The sequence below is a fragment of the Anopheles stephensi genome, chromosome 2 (assembly GCF_013141755.1).
Source record: "Anopheles stephensi strain Indian chromosome 2, UCI_ANSTEP_V1.0, whole genome shotgun sequence".
Lineage (NCBI taxonomy): Eukaryota > Metazoa > Arthropoda > Insecta > Diptera > Culicidae > Anopheles > Anopheles stephensi.
The window spans coordinates 31,067,073-31,085,618 of record NC_050202.1 but is presented as its reverse complement, the minus strand read 5'-3'; the positions used below and the strand labels follow the sequence as shown (position 1 = coordinate 31,085,618).

The window sequence follows — 18,546 nt, the reverse complement described above, 5'->3', positions numbered from 1 at the left end:
TCCTCCACCATATGCCCTTTTGTTCTGCTGGGCGACACCTCGAGTATCCGTTATCACATTCGGTGCTCATTCCAACATGTGATGTGGTCTTGCAAGCCATTCTGCCGAGCAGATAAATTCGTGCTCGTCTGCGGGTGTACCAATGCAGCACTCGCCCCAAAACGACCGAACATGCGGGAAAAATGAAAACACTTTCCCTTTTTTGCTACCAACCGTACCGACGGGGGGAAACTCCAGTTCTCATCACTTCAAAAAGGGCCACCCCAAGCATCCAGAGTCTCAGTTTCGGTTCGTCTTTCGTGTGCAACTATGCGTTACTGTAGTTCGTTACTTCTGGTGATATACGTGTGTCTGTTGGTGCGTTGTTCATGGACAATGGAATCTGAGGTTCATCCAGCTCCAAAAGACGATCTTCCTAGAAAACAAAACATGGGACGCCGTGAAGGACGATTTCTCGGTCTGCTTGGGCTACTTACCGGGCTGACGCTGGTTGATTCTCTCGACGATGATAGCGATCGTCCGCGACGTTCCGGGTTCGTGAAGATTGACGTCGGACATCCGGCCGCGCTCGATGCATTCTACGGTGCGTACGGTTACGCATCGCCCTACTGGACGGGCGGATCGTCCATCAACATAAAGATTCCGTTTCGACCGGCCGGAACCGAGTTTGAAACGATGGCCCTTTTCCCGTTTCCCAGCCATTTCCCGCAGCACGGACCGTCACATTTTGGCACAGGACCGGCTTCGATCGAACCGCGGCCGACCATTTTTTCCGATCCCATTCCAAGCGCGTCCAACGGTTCGGCGGTGAGTAACGAAAGACTGCAACGATCGATCAAGCCACGAACGTATAATTCACTGTGCTCCATTTGCATCCGATTTAGGGAACAACTTTAGCAGATGATGTAGATCAACCGTCCGGAAGAAAGCAAAAGCTTACCTCTAGGAAAGCTGCAGCCGCGAGCAGAAGATCACGGCCGAAGGTGAGTCCTCCGAGAACGATTCGAAGCACGGTTCGAGCGGATGGCGAAACGGATGACGATGAGATTAACGCCACTACCGTGGAGGTGCCCGAGGCAACTGAAACGATCGAGACGCAAGCCCCGCAGGAAACTATGGAACCTTCCGTTAGTAACGATGCCGAAGTTTCGTCCACTAATACACCGTCCAATCATCACGCGCCCGTTTCGGAGGACCCCGAACCAGCCACCCCGGCGTCCCTGGTTCAGTCCGAGCTCAATTACGTCACCCAGCCGATAATTCCCTCGTCCTATCATACCCATCAGCACAGCCTGGCCGATGTGTCCGCGATCGAGCTGACGACGAGCGCCGCCGACCTGCCGTACGATGCCACACAGTTCCAGCCCAGCCGGGCCGACCACTGGCAGGACTATTACGTCAGTGTCGCGCAGGACAGTGCCAAACGACAGCATGGCTTCCTGCCGATCGCTTCGATCGGGTAAATTGATTGCACACTCAATAAAAACCGTTCCGCTTCGTTCCTCAAGTTCCATCTGCTTCCATCCCGCTCGTTCGTACCGGTTAGGGGTTGTCTCGGCACTCGGCCCGTGCCTGTGTGTGACCTGCTAATGTTGCGAATCATAATGACGCTTACGTAACGTGCAGCAAACGCAACAATGGTGGCCACCAAACGTGTCGCATTATGCTCGGTGCCATAATCCACCTGCTGCGAGTGGGAAAGTGATTTTATGTCTCGCTAGACCTGGAACCGGACATGTACCTTCTGGGTATGTCCTTCGCCTAATGGCGGTACTTGCAACCTCGTTCGCTCTCTTTCACACTACCCTGGTGCACTTGCTGCGATCGTCAGATAGTATGGGCTGGCACTGTTTTCAAGTGGAGGTAATAAAAGCCAAAGAATAGATTGCTACACCAACCTACTCACATACGGCACCATCTCGACCTGCTGCTTGTTATTTGGCTCTTTGTTTTGGCTCACCAACTAACGATTATCCCTGCCCGGGGGCGGAGGACCGTACCGTGCGCTGGCTCGCTGGGTGGGAAGGAGAAGGGTTGCGAACCATCCGGGGCGTCACATGTCTGCCACGGTGGCGCACGGACACTTTGTACCTCGCGCACACACTGCTGCATCATGAATTGAAGGACCCGTACCTACGGCCCGGAATGCGGGGTGGAGCACACTCTCGTTCAACGCCCTCGGTGGACACATCACGGTGGACGATGACTGGGGTTTTTCCCAGACAGTGTTCGTTCATACGCACCACACAGCTCCTGGGTTTTGATGGGGTAAATGAACGACCCAGTCCCAGTCATGAGCGGGTGCCAGGTGTCTGCGCGTGTTGGTTACAGCATAATGTCTTGCTACCGGTAAAAAACACACACAAACACACTCGAAAGGACATACCATTTGTGGTTGTCGTATCCTATGCGTTGTTTTTTACAGAGGTAGCAGTGAGTCCTTGGAAGCATACTAATTATGTCTCAATGTCCTAGCCCAACACAGTAAAAAATCAATGCAATGCGTGCCTGTGTGCCGGGTTTTATTATTCACATTATTATATGGCGATCCTGTGCTTTTAAATTAAATAGATTACCTTGAGCCACTGATTTGCGCGTACCGTCTATCTAGCTATGATGATCTCAGCCAATCCTCCCTATAGGCTCGAGATGGTAGGGATTATCTTTGAGATGTTTGATGACCTTTCAGTCAGTCTTTAGCTTAACCCAAAGTCCATATACCATGCGCGTGTCTCGCGATTATGCAAACACACTCTACATTTTTATTTTTCGAATATAGATTTGCCAGACGTGGCCCTTATCGCTAATTTAAAAGTTAAACATACCAAACTATTCAACGCACATGAATAAGCCTAGTTCAATAATTAGATATGTTGGTGTCGGTCAAACAGCACGTAACGCCAATTAAATCCAAAAGCCATCGCCGTCAAAGGATCGTTCTCGCTATGTGCACGTCTTTTAGGGTCAATCATAAGTATTCAATGCTTATCATAAGTATCAATGCAATTTATACTAACTGTAGCCAGTAGATCAAGTGCATCTCATCAATAAGGAGCTTAGACATAAAAATACATTGTGCAGTATCACGTATCCTGATGTAACTAAGTGTAACTAATTCAAATAACAAACAACTCGTACATTATTAAACATATTAGAAACTTAACCGTTTATGCCATTAATAAAAAATCGCTAAACTTCTCCGTATCTTACTTCTTATTTTTTTATTATGTTCAACGATGTAAACGTCAATACTTAAGACAAAATGACTGAAGAATGCAACATTAGGTGATTTTTTTCGATTTTCTGTCTTTCTATCAGAGTGTTTCTTAATAAATCCGAGTTCTAGAACCTTAGCTTCTTATAGCACAGTTTCCCTATACGTTAAACTCCCCGTGCATCCATACAAACGAGAAAGCTATTTTAGCCCTTTTGGTACAACGATCAAACACCCTTATCGTTTAATGATCTTACCACGCTCGTAAACGCTCGACGTCCCGACGACGATCGCCCGCCCCAGATGCGTGTTTGTTTTGGTCCGGCTACCCCCGCTCAGTGACCATGTCCTGTAACTGTCTGTTTGACGCCACTCGCCCGAGGGCAAAAAGGCACCTTTTAGCACCATTAGCGATCTGTGTCACGAGAGCTAATCAAACATGCTAACCAATCCGACGATCGGGCCCCACGGTGTGGTGCCGCAATTAATGGGTGTGTTTCGAGTTTTTTTTTTTTTTTTGGAGTGCTCTTTATCTTCTACGCTAGGCCATAAAAAAGAAAGGCACCAACATTGTTTAAAGCTTTGTTGTCCGCCATTGGCTAAAACGAAAGGATGCACATGTTGTTCCGCACAGGAAGTTCGCTCGCCAACGAACCGAACCGATCGCAATGTACACGAGCCGGCGCCCCGACCATTTCCGGGCACATCGTTTCGACATCCGACCTGCAGGCTACAGGCGCGCGCTGCAGACAGCCGTAGAGCCTGCCGGTTCCCATACGGGCGTAGAAGGCGTAGACTGTGTGTGTCTTTCAACCCCGATCGGACTGGTTGGTGACGGACGACTCTACCCTACGCGCCCACGAATCGATCAACAGACTTTGCCTTCGAAAGTCGAAAAAACCAAACCAAACAATCAAATGACGAGCCTGATGGTGACCGTAAGGATGAATGAGAAGGACGGGTGAGTGCTGCGGGCAAAAGCGAGACATCCTTCGTCGTGGCTCCTCAATTAGTGCGTTGAGCGACACGAGAGCTAGCCAGGCTCCTGCAGACGTGGGTAGCAAATGTGTACCAAGCGCCCGGGGAAGGATATTTAAGAACGGCTGGCACGGGTGCTACCACTATCAGTTCATTCCGAGATTTCGTCCTTACAGCGTGCAACAAACGAAATGATGAAGCATTGGTAAACCGACCAATCTATGATCGAAGTGTGATCGAAAAGCAAGTCGTTAAGTCAAGTGCAAGTCTCAGTATCGAAACCCGAACAGTTATCCAACAAGTGACAATGATGGTGGTGAATATGTGCTCGTGTGCTACAATTGCTCTGTGCCTATTCGTGGCAGCTACAAATGTCTCCAGCTATGCAATAGGTACGGGATCTTTACAATAAAAAAGTAAATGTGCTCTTACTGTGAAATCACATCTAATGATCGTTATTATCATCGTTTTTCTCGTCTCAACAGATCAAACCGCATCGTCTGATGATGCTGCGCTCCAAGTATTGAATGAGTTCCGAACACATCTGGTTGCTGAAGGAGCGATTCTTGCGTCTAAAGGTAAATATCAGCATATGACAAGCTACAGAAAATGGCTGTGACTGAGAAATGAAGCATCAAGAATGAAAGCTAATAAATCATCGATCTCTCATTCACAATAGAACTCACATTGGACACCTTCGATGAGCTAGAAGTGTTACGCTTGCTTCCAATGATCGTCACCTACATGAAGTCTGATGCCTTGTCATCCATTGAACAGGATGCATTTGAACATATCTACGGCAGTATCTGGGAGCTAGTGGTCGAGGAATCGCAACGCCACCGAGGACAACCGCGTAATCCAATCCTTACCGCTCTGCTAGCTTCCCCCGAACTGCGTCACACTCAGCCCGAAAATCCACCGCAACCCTCCAACGAAATTAGCCCCAACGGCATCACGAAGGAAATCAAGTCAAAGGCTCAAACTGCCGTCTCTCGGGAAGCTCCAGCACAGCGTGTTCTTCACACGGCTGCAGCGATCGTGCAGAAGTATTATCTACGCCAAGCAAAGCATAAGAGCAACTCCAGGCGCAAACCACAGCCGGCAGCTCGTCGGCAAGCCCCCCGGCTAAGAAGCGCCAATGTGCACACCAAACAACTGTCCGCTGATTCGATCCGTGTGACGATCGAACTGCCGCGCTACAAACGGTCGATAGCGAAACCTCAGCCATCCGCCACCGAGGACGAGGAGGACGCCGAAATGGAGGCAAAGATTTTGGCCGCCATTCAGGCCCAAATTGGCAATCCCAGCCTTGAGGAGGAGGACGACGAAGAGGAAGAGGAAGAGGAGGAGGTGGTGCCTTCCCAGCTGGAGGAAGATTCGTCCGAGTACTTGGACGATGAGGCCGACTATATGGGCGTGCTGGATGACGATGATGACGACGACGACGATGACGATGATGATGATGAAGATGATGAGGCTGACGCGTATAATGAGACAACTGCGACGAAGCGTGCGCTCTTCCAAGCGAATGCACACGACTTCGAGAATCCTTCCTTTAATGAGCTGCTGCTGTTGGCCGCTCGCCATCGGGCCATTCAGCAGCAGCGGCTGAAGCAGCGTCAACATCTCGCCTACCGTAAATCGCAACCGAGTCGGCACAGCAGCAGCTACGAGGATTACTAACCCTGTGGGATGTTGATCGCGAGCAGTGGTGAGCGCGTGTCCAAGTCAGTGCAAAATCGGGCGGATCAGCAACGGTGTGTGGAGCATATCGTGTGGATGTACGTCAGTCGTAAGCTAAGTCAAAACCCTTTTCGTACAGCGCAACATTGATGTTAGATACAACAGAAGAGGCATTAGGTTTAGAATGTAATTATTGTTGTTATAAGCTTGAACATTGTACATATTACCGTTTACAAACATTAAGTGCAATCAGAACGATCGAGTAATAAACTATAAGTGTTATTTGTGTAAATTATGTGAGCTCCGTTTTTTTTTTCGATTCCAAAGACCGAGGTTCAAAGTTCCATCCCTAAATTGAAATTCTGGGAAGCCCTTAGATGGTCGGCATGACCAGAAGGTCGTTAAGTCAAGAAGAAAAATATAATTTAAATTGAAATATTATCAATTTTGGCTTCTTTGGCACTGCCCTGTTTTTTAGGCCTAGCTACAGACGGGAAGATGGTTGAAGCGCAATTTTATACCGAGCCTGCCATGTATAGATCGCAGAAGTAAACGCCTCAGTTACCGGACCGCCTTAGAATGAGAGGATTATAGGATAACCTGCTCTATTTATCTTTATTTAAATTTCAAAACATATATCTCATTTTTGTGTTAACAGACATAGTTGCATTTTGGGATAATGATCGGAGATGAGGAGGTTCGGATTATTGCGACACTTTGCTGTTGGGGGTTTGCTTCTTCATTCTTGGCGCTACAATCACGAGAGGTCTCCGCCTGCCATTTATGGCTTTCATTGACACGATTAATGAATTCAGCAGTTACTAGACTCAAAAACATCATATACAGCTTTAAATACCCGATACATACGTAGAAACGGATCACGGAGCCAGCATTGCTCGAGTGTGGAGCGATCTAGCTGGGAAGTATCAGTTTATAGCGGGGAGAAGCGCTGGACAATCAATGCTACCCTTGAGGAGCTCTATGATGAACGAGAACTGTGCTTGCTCGAGACGCTCTGCATCCCAAGCATCAGAGCACCTATCCCTGTATTCAAGACGGTCCTGCAAAGGAACGGAGTACAAAACGAGAGATTATGCGTTGTATGGACTCTAACCGTGTGAGGGCCCGTCGTTCGTCTTCGTGTCTCGGGATTGATGCTCAACGACCTGTCGATGGTGCTTTCTGATGGCAAAGATCTGCATTCCGCGGATAATGCAAAATAATCCGTCAAATCCGGGGTGTCAGAAGGTCACCTAAATCTTTGAGCCTCACTGAGTGAGTTCGACTCCTGGTGCAAGCGCACAAGCACGAGTCCGACGATTCCGAAGATATTCTCGTGAGAAAGGACTGTGTCAAGATTTTGGCGTGTTTTTTTTTTAATACGAGGCTGTCGTTCGAGGAAAGGCTCGATTATCTTTCGAGAATCAGATAGAACAGGGTTCTACCAATTACTAAGATTAACACAGAATTTCCGTGATCCCCTCTGAACCAACTCTTCATACTCCTCCCTGGTTCGATTGCTGATGAAGGATGCGAGCTTAGTGTGGTGACCTTTCTCAACTCGATCCTTGACGCGGATCCTTGAGTTCATTCATCGTAGAGCTTCGAGATCGTGGTCTAGATTATAGGGCTAGGTGTCGGCTACTGGCGCTAACGTAGCTTGATAAACGCATTCAACACGACAGACTTGTCTTTATCATTAGAATCCTACACGGTACCTTCGTTTGTCCAGCGCTCCTCTCGTCGGTGGATCTTCTTCTGTGCAGGCATTCATTGCTGGAGAGCATCTAAACAGCTCATCAAATATTTCTATGCGCATACAATTTTCGACACATGTGGGAATCGACAGTTAGGACGATGAAGCACCATCTGCTGCGTATTGTGGGAAAACCATCGATCTCATATGAATTAGTTGAGTGATTTCAAAGTACAAACGCTAGGTAATTTTTGAGCTGGTTCAGATATGTAACATCCCATGTAACATGGAAGTAGACGACTAGAACATACCCTAAAACCTCCTGAGCTATTTACAACATGTGCAGTAGAGATTGAAGCCCCTTTGGTACCTTTGGCATGTAGAACACTTCAGTGGCAACTACAGCCAGATCGAAATAAAAAATCTTCTCTATCTTATCTGTAATGAACGACCTTCAAGGATATTTTCTCCGCTCTTCCGTTCCAGTAGCAGTAGCATTGGGAACCAGAGTAAGACGAATATCACGAATAAGAAGTCTTACTGATAAGTCCAGAATGACCATTGCAACTGTTGCAACAGGCTAGAGAAGAACGACCTGTTAAACCATTCCAATATATTTATATTTATTCTTAAGTATTTCAGCAAATTATTATCGACAAAAGATAGCATACCAGCTGTCTCCGCATTACTTATAATATTCTTTATTTAAATTATCCATTAAACCGCACACAAAATTCACAATAGTTTATACACAACAGTACTCCTCATCTCACTCGAACAGCAATCTAACGATGCTGCCACAAAACTTCGAGTGCATCCTGTTCCATCTTTTGGAAGTGTTTTTCCTTAAATTTCTCGTACTGACGATCCCGTTCAATCCTGTCGTTTGACACCATGTTGGCATGCCCATCATGATTGCCTACCACTTCCTCATTTTCCCGGACGTATCGCTTTAACCAGCTTAGCTCGGCTCGTTTCCGTTCCAGGATCGCCGCATGATGGTTGGTTGTGCCGTAGCGAAACACCTTCGGATAAAGGCCCCAGCTTTGCAGCCGTTCCCGGTAGGTAACATCCGTCCAAGGGTTTCTCCTGCCGGACACTGCGGACAATGGTACAAACATCCAGCATAAGCTTTCCAACGTGGAAGTTTTGTGACTTTTGTACTTACATTTTCGTGCAAACAAGGGACTGCTTCCGGTTAACACCATCAGCAGCGTGCACAGCAGAGCGCTCAGTATGACTTTCATTTTTTAAGCTAGATTCCCCGAAGGCTCTCACGATCCTTTCCCTTCCGCTTCGCAACAGCAACTGATCCATCTAATCACACCGTACCCCCGAAAGTATCCCGGAATCTTTCAGGTACACGGATTCTGGGATTGGTGAAAATAAAAGTAACGGTGCTCGCAAATGCACCTACGATTCCGTGCGCATACGATCTGCCTCAGCCACCATCAACGGCCACAGGTCTTCGAAAATCTCAGCCAATGCATCCTTTTCCTCCGCTGTAACATTTTCCATGCGCAGTTGCTCGATAATGTGCGGAATCAGGGCGGCCATTTCCGGGTCCTTTACCAGCACTGCCATCGGTCCGCTACCTGCCACTGCAAGGAAGATACAAAGGAGAAGCAGTTAATACTCTTGCTGCGTTTTGTTTGCTAACCTTTTTTTGTTTCACTTTGTTTTGGTAAATGGAAAGAAGAAATATTTACGGTGCAATCAACCCGATACTTTTCCTTTCGTTTGCACGTAATGCCTGCAATCGTCGGATCGTTTTTTTTTTTATTGTCTCCTTAACCTTTTCTCCGTTGCACATGGTTAAAATCATCTAAGCGATTAGTGCGCCCTCTAGGTGTCAGCTGAGTAACTACCACTCTACTCATGAATTGAACACGCAGCGTAATTACGGAATTCAGTAGGACGACCGATCCCCCGCAATATCTGCAACGGAAGCTACTCCTCAATGTTCTTATCGATCAGGAAACTTACCTTCACCATCTGAAGGGCCAGCTTTATGCAGATTCATGTCTTCCGTTAGAATTATCAGCTCCGTTTCGTCGTCGTCGTTGTCCTCCTCGTCGGAATCGTGCTCCTGCGACAGCATATCTGGTCCCATGCTTAGCTCGTACTTTACATCACTCCCATCGGGTAAAAAATCTAGCTGTTTATCAATTTGCAGCCCCTCATCGAAAGGCCGTTCCGTTGGCAACACTTCCTTTACACCCTCGGTACTGGTGTGCTCCTCGTCTAAATCGTAATCGTTCACCATGGCTTTATTTGATGCGGCAGGCATTTGCGTCACGTACACCACATCCACTGGGTTCGGTACAATGTCCGACCTTAGATCCGCCACACTCCAATGCACCTCGTTTCCCTGCACCACCGGCTCTGTACGGTCCAGTGTGTCTGGGAGTTTCTCGATTTCATTAAACACTTCACCTTCCGACTGCACCACACTCATTAGCAGACTTCGAAAATCGTTGAACGCTGCTCGTATGCTGCCCTGCAGTGTATCCTCCATTTCGTCACTTTCCGTACCAGCATCCTGCAGTCCGCTGAGCGTCTTCACCACGATCGGGAACAACAGTCGAAAATCGTTGGCCAACTGTTCCTTGATCGGATCCCGCACGGCGTACTCGCCGATGTTGAACACTTCCTCGAACCCATCGACACCGGACAGCAACCGTTCCAGCTCGTCGCGCAGCTCTTCCTTCGTTAGCCGATCGATAAGATTGCTTAGAATGGTCGTTGGCTCTTGGTACGCTGGCCGGTGGTAGGAACGCATCACCTGCACCAAATAGTACAGCTGGAGCAGCTTCTTCGCGTATGGATCAACCTGTGTCTCATCTTGCGGTGCGTTTTCTGCATCCGGTCCAGCATAGTTTTTGCCTCCAGCTAGTGGTTTATTCGTGTAGTAAAGATCTAAGAAATGTACATACGTTGGTTAGATATCGCTGATAAATGTGACGAAAACGATGCTACCCTACTTACCACGATCACGATTCACAATCACATAACTCCCCACGGCCCGGGACCAAACGACGAGACATACAACTGTTAGCAACTTCATACTTGCAGCAATCAGATCGACACCTTCCCTTCCAAGCACGACACACAACTGAAGATCGCTCGAGACACGACACGATCATTTTATACTTGTATCAGAACACCATCGTACCCTGCAACAGAAGCAGGCACTAACGATCGGACAACAGCGTCGTCAGCGAAGGTAGCAGCATTCGGCGATCCTGGACTGACCTGTGGCTCACTCTGCCTACCTGCCCAGCTTCGAAGAAACGGATGAAAATAAATCACGAACAAAGCGCAATACGGCTGCCCGCCGGTGGTCAACTTCCGTTGACTTCTACCCTAGGTGGTCTGTCGATCGCCTAATGCCCATCTGCATTACCCCCGGTGATTTTGCTCGCCCTCGCCACAGCCTCACCGTTTACGCCCTCTTTTTTTTTTCGTTACCAGATGATCTTTTTATGGTGCTGCTGTTGAACTGTAAGCAACGATAGGCGGGCGACTGGCTCCAGAAACTGACATTTAATTGTCGCGGTGGAATGCATCGTTCACCTGTTTTTTGTTCTATTTTTTTAATGGGTGCAAAAGTTTGCTCGTCGTGTCAGTATCAGTATTTTACGAAAAAAAATTCGTAAAACTCACCCTGAAGATGCTCGGCGAGTGTCGCAGGTAGAAACCATCAAGTGTAGGGCAACATTTTAGAATGTTTTAAAATCCCAAAAAATAATAATTAACTGCTTATAAAATTATCCAATTACTTTGAACAAATTTCATAAATCTTATAGGTAGAATTTATCGTCTATTGCAAAAAGTTCTATGAAATAGTAATACAAAATATTTTTTTTTATTTAATTTGAGGTGAACATGGACTAACAGATGGACTTTCAATTTCGTGTTGAAGAAAGCACAAAAATGACACACAGGTGCTCCATGACGCTCAATTGCCTCATTATTATTTTGTTAATTTTATTATCTTTTTATTTAAAAAAATAAACGGATCAAATGGAAATGTTGAAGCAAATGAAAGCTATTTTAGTTATAAAACACAAAGAGCTGGTCTAGGAAGACTAGGACGCTAATGAGAACAAGGACTTACGGAACGAAATCCAATCAAGATGGGCTCGTAGAGATACAACATTGAACTCACGAACTCACATGGCAAGAAACGGATCAGAATTAAGATGCGAACGGCGTTCCTCTAGTTCAAGTACTCTTCTAGTTTGGAGCGTTCTCGCCCGTACGTAAAGATCAACCTTCGCAGAGCAGATCGTACAGCCGATGACTGCCTCAGCGTAGCTAGACCGAGGAGCGCACAGAGACAACTATAATCAACCGTAGTCCTATAGAAACGTAGCCCAAACCTCGTGAAATCTGCTGGATGGGCTCAAAATGTGATGTGCCAGGGATCGAGCAACCACAGGGATCATGATGATGATGATGATGTGTTCCCACTGGCCATGGAAGCTCAATTTATCATCAAGGGTCACTTCCAGGCCTCCAGGACACAGCGTTTACGTTCGATGAGTGCATCCTTCCAATTGTAATTGTTGAGCAAGTTAATCTTTCGGGCGAAGGTGATTTCAATGCATTTCATTTGCGGCCCTCCACCTCCAGGAGCAAAATTCTCCAAAACGGCGACCTCAAAAAGCAGTAGCTGGTCAGTGGTTGGGCTTGGTGGTTCAGAAATTTTTGTGTTTTCGGCGTAAAAATGCAGCTACCGGTCGAGAGAGTCATTTGTTCGGGAATCCAAGCACGTGAAGCTAAAAAAACAGAATGGAACGTAGAACGCTGCAAAAGGCGGCCGAGATGTCCGAGTGGAGGGCAGCATCGAAGGCCTAACGGCAGTGGCTAACGAATTCAAAGAGGTCTGGGGTTGCTCCAGCGCTCGGGAGTGAATCCGTGCTGAGTAATGCTGATGCAATTCTAAACCGAAGTAAGGAATGACTCGTAATCGAGGAGTTCGAAAACTTTGGCCCAATCACTGAGCGTTATAATGCCACGATAGGTAGGGGCATCGGATTTGCAACCTTTCTAAAAGTCAGTAGCTAACCAAGACGCTTTTCATTGAACTGGAAAAACCCGGATGGATGCATCAGTACGGTAGAAAACATCATTCCAATATTGAGGATGGGATCCCGTCAGGGCTCGGTGTAGACGATGATTTGATGAGCTTGATTGATCGAAGTTTCGACCGTCCACAAGGACAGAGCAGACGCGTAAGGGTCAAATTACTTACTTACTTATCAGGCGCTACAACCGCTTTACGGTCTTGGCCTGCTGCAACAATCCTCGATACAGCTCACGGTTTAGCGCCGTCGTCTGCCAATCCGTTATCCCGGCCGTTCTGGCGGACGCATCAATGCCATCACTCCATCTGAATTTGGGCCTACCACGCCTCCTCTGTCCGTGTGAACGGCCTAAAAGGACTTTACGGGCTGGGTCGTCCGGTGTCATTGTCATGACGTGACCAGCCCACCGGAGCCTGGCGAGTCTAATGCGCTGCACGATGGTGAAATCATCGTTCAGCTCGTAGAGCTCGTCATTGTACCGGCTCCTCCATTGTCCTTCCACACATACGGGGCCAAAAATCCTTCTGAGCATCTTCCTCTCGAACGCGGCTAAGAGGGCTTCATCAGTCTTGGACAGAGTCCATGTCTCAGAGGCGTATGTGAGGACTATAAAAGTTCTGTACAGTCCCAGCTTCGTCCGTCGCGACAGGTATTTAGAGTGGAGAAGTTTCCTCAGGCTGTAGTATGACCGGTTGGCAGCCAGCACCCGTGCACGTAACTCAACATCAATGTTGTTGTCGGTGCTGACTTTTGACCCCAGATGGGTGAAGTTTTGGACGACTTCGAAAGTGCGGTCACCTATCTGTACATCACCCCTGCGTAAATCAGTGTTTGTTAGCAGGGCCGCTGGTGGTCCACCATCATTTTGGATTTCGCCTCGTTAATCTCCAACCCGAGGTTCAGTGCCACACGCTCGATCCTTTGATAAGCTTCTGCTACATAGGAGAGCCTCAAACCAATGAAGTCTATATCATCAGCGTATACCAGCATCTGGATTGACTTATAGAAGATGGTCCCCGAAGTTTTCACCTCCGAGTCGCGGATGGCTCTCTGGCGCTAGGGTTGAAAGGAGACAGGCAAGCCCATTTCCCTGGCGCAGCTGATTGGTGGCAGCAAAGGGCCCTGAGAGTTTTCCATCCACCTTCACCTGGCATGTGATGTTGGCCATTGTTATTCTTACAAGCCTGGTAAGATTGGCCGGTATTCCAAAAGAGCTCATTGCGTCGTACAGTTTTACCCTGGCTATGCTGTCATAGCCGGCTTTAAAATCAATGAAGAGATGGTAGGAGTGGAGCTGCTGCTCCGCCATCTTCTCCAAGATTTAAGATTTAAGATTTAAGGATCAAATTAATGTCTGGCAATTTCGTTGCTGGGAAGTGATGTAGATATTTACAACTGGCAAAGACTTTACGGATAAGTAAATGAGTAATTTTAAGCGCTCATCTTGGCCTAACGACCTCTTCAAGGTCATGCTTGCCATTTCTGGCTTACTAGACTTAAAAATACCACGTAGTTGCATAGGTAGTCCTCACTACGGATGAACGGTCCGGACGGGATTTGAACCCCAGTCCTGCCCGTATGAAGACAGACGCCGTTGCTGCCTATCTACCACCAATCCAATTGTTCAATCACTTTAAATATTCTTAAACAGACATCATGTGGCACGTAGAAGTGATCCTTTTTCGCGCATTGCTTTATGAAACAAAAAAAATCTAAATTTCATAAAACTAAAATTGAATATTGTTAATAAAATTCAACACGCTAGCCATCGTTTTCTTTCCGTTGATTTACACATTCGTACATAAAACACACCATTTGTTATTCAATATTCTTATATTTTTTAAATATATATTTTATGTATATATATACGTAGAGCTTCTAATCTGTATAGTATCCTCTCTCTCTCTCTCGCCTTTGTTAAATTCCCCCCTCGCTAAATTATGTTGATGTCTTGTTTATATGATATCTGACGCCTACCAACGGCCGGGGGGTCGGGTTTGTTGGTGATGGTGTTGTTGTTGGTGGTTGTTAGTGCTTCTTATCATCTTATCGACCTTTGTGGGTTTTTTTTTCTTTTCTTGTTCCTTTCACCGTTCCTTATGCGTTAATATGTGTGTATCGGTGTGTAAGGGTGTGTTTTTTTTTGTTTTTGGTTCCGATTGGTAATTTTAAGTAAAGTGTTGTTAATAGTCGACGTTTAAAATATGCTTACCGTAACCGTTAATTGTTCTCTTTCCCCCCTACTTGCATGCCGTCTGCATTTGTGTCCGCTCGGTACACACGCCATGGGTGTGGTGAAGTAAAGTTTGCTGATCATCGCAGTTTCCCCTTGAAAACCTTTAAGGCAAGCCGTACTCAACCTTACCGAATTACGACGCCAAGCCCCCAGGGTTGGTTGCGGTCCTTGTTCCCTTCCTAAGCCTAACCGCCTTGCCCACGGATATCCATTGCAATGAGATTCTTTCGTGCGTGTACCGATCGCTTAACCTAAGTGCCAACATTGGCGCTGCTCGTCGTGTATATATAATTTAAACTTAACATCTACACCGCGCGACGCGATTTGCCTTTCCGCCGTTCGGGCCCTTTCTTACATCATGCGTAAATCAAACTGTCCATCTTACTTCTCTCGTGTCTCATGATTTGGTCAATGGATTAATTTTAAATAAGAAAATCGACACCTAACACGCTCTTTCTCTGCCAACACATACTGCCTAACGGGGTGCGCTTCTATCTATTGCTGAGATTTAAGCACGATCAAGTAACTCCGTCACTTGTCAGTCAGGGCGCGCGGGGTAACATTGCGGGTTGCGTACGTTCGGAGCTCCCCACACTTGCTGCTTCGTTTTAAGTACAAATTTTGCCGCACATTAACAAGACGCCCAAACACACGCTTGCGTCAACACTTCACATTCAGTTCCTCATTTTGGATGGGATATCACTAAGGTGTCCGTGTACACTCAAGCTTTTACGTGCACCACATGATGCAGCAAATCTCTCAAATATTGGCATGCGTTTTGGGTTCTTGTCTTGGCTTGCTACCCTCTTTTCTATCATATAACCTTTGTTAACGATTTTATGTATTTTGGGGGGATAGGAGGTGCGCTACAAACGTGCTAACTGGCATGAAATCTATACATCCGACTGAGATTGTGTTCCTTCCAACGTACGATTCACTCTCTCTCACACACATGCATGCATGTTATGGGTATTGTCACCGATACGATTGAGCCAAACGATCGTTCCCAGTGTGCCATCCCTCTATCCCTCTATTGCTCACCATCTTCCATCACGCTCACTATCGGTTTGGTTCGTTAAAAATAGCAAAACTCCGTCACATCGTTTAGCCATTGCTGGTTTCATCATGCTTCCGTTTCCGATCATTGGTCGGAGGTGTGTTGTATGCGTTTTGTTCCACACCGCTCTTTACTGCTTTTTATGTTTTTTTTTTTTTGAAAGGCACAATTTCACTCCATTTCTCTCCCTCTGATTTGTGTGTCACTGTGCAGTTACGTTGAGCTGTTTTTCTCTGATAAAATCTTGCCTGACTGTAGCAATGCCCCTGTGCCCAAAACTGTTTCCATTCGGTGTATATGTATAAAGGTTAACTTTGTATCGGCGGTTTTGAGGTTTCGATTTGATGATTCTTGAATGAACCACACTACACCTGCAACTGTGCAAGGAGAACTTTTTGAGTAACTCAGTTTAATCGTTGGTAAGACGAGCAGCCAAACATTATAGTGAATCAAGGACTGCCTACAACTGGACGATTTTTTTTAACAAAACGCAAACAAACTGAAGATGGAGGACAGAAGCAAAACAAAACCGTAAAACGGAAAGAACAATTTTACTAAATCACGGATCGTCACGTGCCACGGCCCCACACGTGACGACGGGCTTATCAATCAAAAAAACTACGCAAAACAAGCTAGCAACAAAAAAAAAAGGGGAAAATAAATTAACCACTTTGCACGAGGCAAGCGCGAAAAGCGCGCGCGCACACACACACACAAACACATTTGACTAGAATTTCATTCTTCCTTCGGCTGTTTCTGCGGCGCCCCGTGTGCAGGAAAAGGGTGGAGAAAAACCCGGAAGCGGGATCGTTTTTTTTTATTGCATCAGACTCAAGATGAACCGAAAATGCAAAAAAAAGAACCACGAAAAACATCTACTGCTGCGGCTTCTTACGGAACACACACACTACCGGCAAGTTTCAATGTCCTGAGAGCTATCAAGACTCACTCTCTCTCTCTCTCTCTTCCTAATCGCCATTGATCCAGTTGTTTCTCGTTTCGGTGGGGACAAGACGTTGTTGCTACGTGTCGGTATTGCTTGGGTTCCTCTTTTTCGTTGCACCACCACTACACGCATCCTTTCTACGCGGGGATGGTTGGCACACCCGTGCACTTTGCTCTATCCAATAAACAAGTATTGCGTTAATCAGTCCATACGATCCCCCCGCCCCAAAGTATGGCAGAGGACCGGATCGTGGTATTGGACCGCACTCATCGTCATCACTGGGATGGCTTATGTCTTTGCGCTCTGATATTAAACATTGCCCAACGAACTTCTTTTTTTTTTCTTCCTTCATTTCCTCCATATCTGATTGCAAGAATCTCGCGGACAACAAGAATTGAGCTTTCATCAATATTTTTATTCTGCCTGTTTTCACATTCGTCCAATGTCGTTTTGAAACGCTAGTGTTGATGTTTGTTTGTTTGTTTGTTTGTTGCTGTATTGCTTAACACCTAAATATGTAAGTAAATAATGTATTTTCTCCCTCGCTTCGCTTCTACCGCCCTCCCTCCCTCTTCATTGGTTATTATCTCCTATCCGCCTCCAGCGACTCTTGCGAAGGTCTCCCGCTCGCTTTCTACAGTACGTTAAAACTAGTGTATAATAAATAGAGTAAATTTCATTATTTGCTTTTGTATTTGCTTCAATATCGTCTCGTACGATCGCCGGTACGATTTTCTTTGCTTTGATGTGTGTGTGAGATTTTGTTTCAAAAGACATCCAACCCCTCTCGGTTTCCAGTGGGCAAAACGGATGTGCTTGATATATGTGTGCGAATTGCGATAACGTGGGCGCTCGGTTGTTTTGCTTTAAAAACAAAATATTAACGGATGTTTGGTGGGGGTGGGGGGGGGGGGAGGATGGGATTTACATATTGAGAGCAGCGCTAATTATTGATTGATTGATTGACTGACCGGCTGATTTCACTTCACTTGCATTTACTTATCGCTTACTATTTGCATGCAGTACACACGTACGCTCGGGTTAGCTTAGCAGGGTTTTAAAACTATCCCGGCTAACTAAAAAGTACTCCTCCTCCCATTGGTTTGGTTTCCCTTTTTTCTGTTTTCAATCTTGGGCTTGGGTTGGTTTGTTGTATTGTTTGTATGTTTGTTTTTGGCTGCCTAATATCATGCGCTTACGCGAGCTTTCACCACACTACTTGCTGCCCAGCAATTCCAGGTTTGCTTGGGCGCATGTGGAGATGAAGGTGAGCGCCACCTGTCTTCAGCCACCGCTACCGTCCAGCCGGCACCGTTGCTGGGCAGCATCCTAAGAACGCTTCTCGTTGACGCCGCAGACACCGTCGAACAGCGACAGCATCAGCGCTTGTGGTAGTAAATATTATTGCAGTCTAGCCTCCTGGAGCGAAGCACCGGTCGCATTCTGATAGGGCGATAGGCCGGGAAATGCACCAGCCGCGGCGGCAGCTGCAGCGGCTGCAGCTCCCGCTTGCGGCAACGTGGCGTACGTGTACGGTCCGGCCATGTACTGGGCGGCGGCAGCCGCAGCTCCGGCAGCTATCGGGAGAAAGAAAGAAAGGACCAGTTAGCTGTCTACGTCGTTTGCATCTTGCTGCACTAGCA

General features: G+C 46.8%; 4 protein-coding genes across 9 annotated transcripts in view; 2 read left to right on the top strand and 2 right to left on the bottom strand.

Annotated features, from left to right (window-relative positions):
* Window positions 1-47: 47 nt before the first annotated feature.
* Window positions 48-2,468, top strand: LOC118503232. The gene is made up of 2 exons (XM_036036239.1): window positions 48-807; window positions 885-2,468. Exons 1-2 carry the CDS (start codon window positions 310-312, stop codon window positions 1,461-1,463), a joined length of 1,077 nt encoding a protein of 358 aa, XP_035892132.1. The 5' UTR covers window positions 48-309; the 3' UTR covers window positions 1,464-2,468.
* A 1,325-nt stretch (window positions 2,469-3,793) lies between these two features.
* On the top strand, window positions 3,794-6,175 carry LOC118504214 (nucleolin-like). The gene is made up of 3 exons (XM_036038417.1): window positions 3,794-4,584; window positions 4,678-4,770; window positions 4,872-6,175. Exons 1-3 carry the CDS (start codon window positions 4,500-4,502, stop codon window positions 5,873-5,875), a joined length of 1,182 nt encoding a protein of 393 aa, XP_035894310.1. The 5' UTR covers window positions 3,794-4,499; the 3' UTR covers window positions 5,876-6,175.
* A 1,994-nt stretch (window positions 6,176-8,169) lies between these two features.
* Window positions 8,170-10,701, bottom strand: LOC118503661. Its single transcript, XM_036037186.1, has 4 exons — window positions 10,560-10,701; window positions 9,558-10,490; window positions 8,740-9,172; window positions 8,170-8,670 (listed from the first exon to the last, which is right to left on the bottom strand). Exons 1-3 carry the CDS (start codon window positions 10,636-10,638, stop codon window positions 8,985-8,987), a joined length of 1,200 nt encoding a protein of 399 aa, XP_035893079.1. The 5' UTR covers window positions 10,639-10,701; the 3' UTR covers window positions 8,170-8,670; window positions 8,740-8,984.
* Window positions 10,702-14,710: 4,009 nt separating this feature from the next.
* LOC118506192 (RNA-binding protein 24-B-like) overlaps window positions 14,711-18,546 on the bottom strand; it is a 45,625-nt gene continuing 41,789 nt past the window's right edge. For all 6 annotated transcript variants that reach the window (XM_036042983.1, XM_036042986.1, XM_036042984.1 and 3 more), the window contains one exon: window positions 14,711-18,480. In XM_036042983.1, the coding sequence (XP_035898876.1) occupies window positions 18,305-18,480 (176 nt within the window). In that variant the 3' untranslated portion in view covers window positions 14,711-18,304. The remainder of the gene's footprint in view (window positions 18,481-18,546) is intronic.

Excerpts from the sequence above, each read along its gene's own strand:
- LOC118503232 (XM_036036239.1), top strand. The coding sequence starts at position 310 with ATGCGTTACTGTAGTTCGTTACTTCTGGTGATATACGTGTGTCTGTTG. Across the intron at positions 808-884 it reads GCGCGTCCAACGGTTCGGCG|GGAACAACTTTAGCAGATGA; the intron begins GTGAGTAACGAA and ends CATCCGATTTAG.
- LOC118503661 (XM_036037186.1), bottom strand. The coding sequence starts at position 10,638 with ATGAAGTTGCTAACAGTTGTATGTCTCGTCGTTTGGTCCCGGGCCGTG. Across the intron at positions 10,491-10,559 it reads GATTGTGAATCGTGATCGTG|ATCTTTACTACACGAATAAA; the intron begins GTAAGTAGGGTA and ends TACATTTCTTAG. Across the intron at positions 9,173-9,557 it reads TGGCCCTTCAGATGGTGAAG|TGGCAGGTAGCGGACCGATG; the intron begins GTAAGTTTCCTG and ends TCTTCCTTGCAG.
- LOC118504214 (XM_036038417.1), top strand. The coding sequence starts at position 4,500 with ATGATGGTGGTGAATATGTGCTCGTGTGCTACAATTGCTCTGTGCCTA. Across the intron at positions 4,585-4,677 it reads TGTCTCCAGCTATGCAATAG|ATCAAACCGCATCGTCTGAT; the intron begins GTACGGGATCTT and ends TCGTCTCAACAG. Across the intron at positions 4,771-4,871 it reads AGCGATTCTTGCGTCTAAAG|AACTCACATTGGACACCTTC; the intron begins GTAAATATCAGC and ends CATTCACAATAG.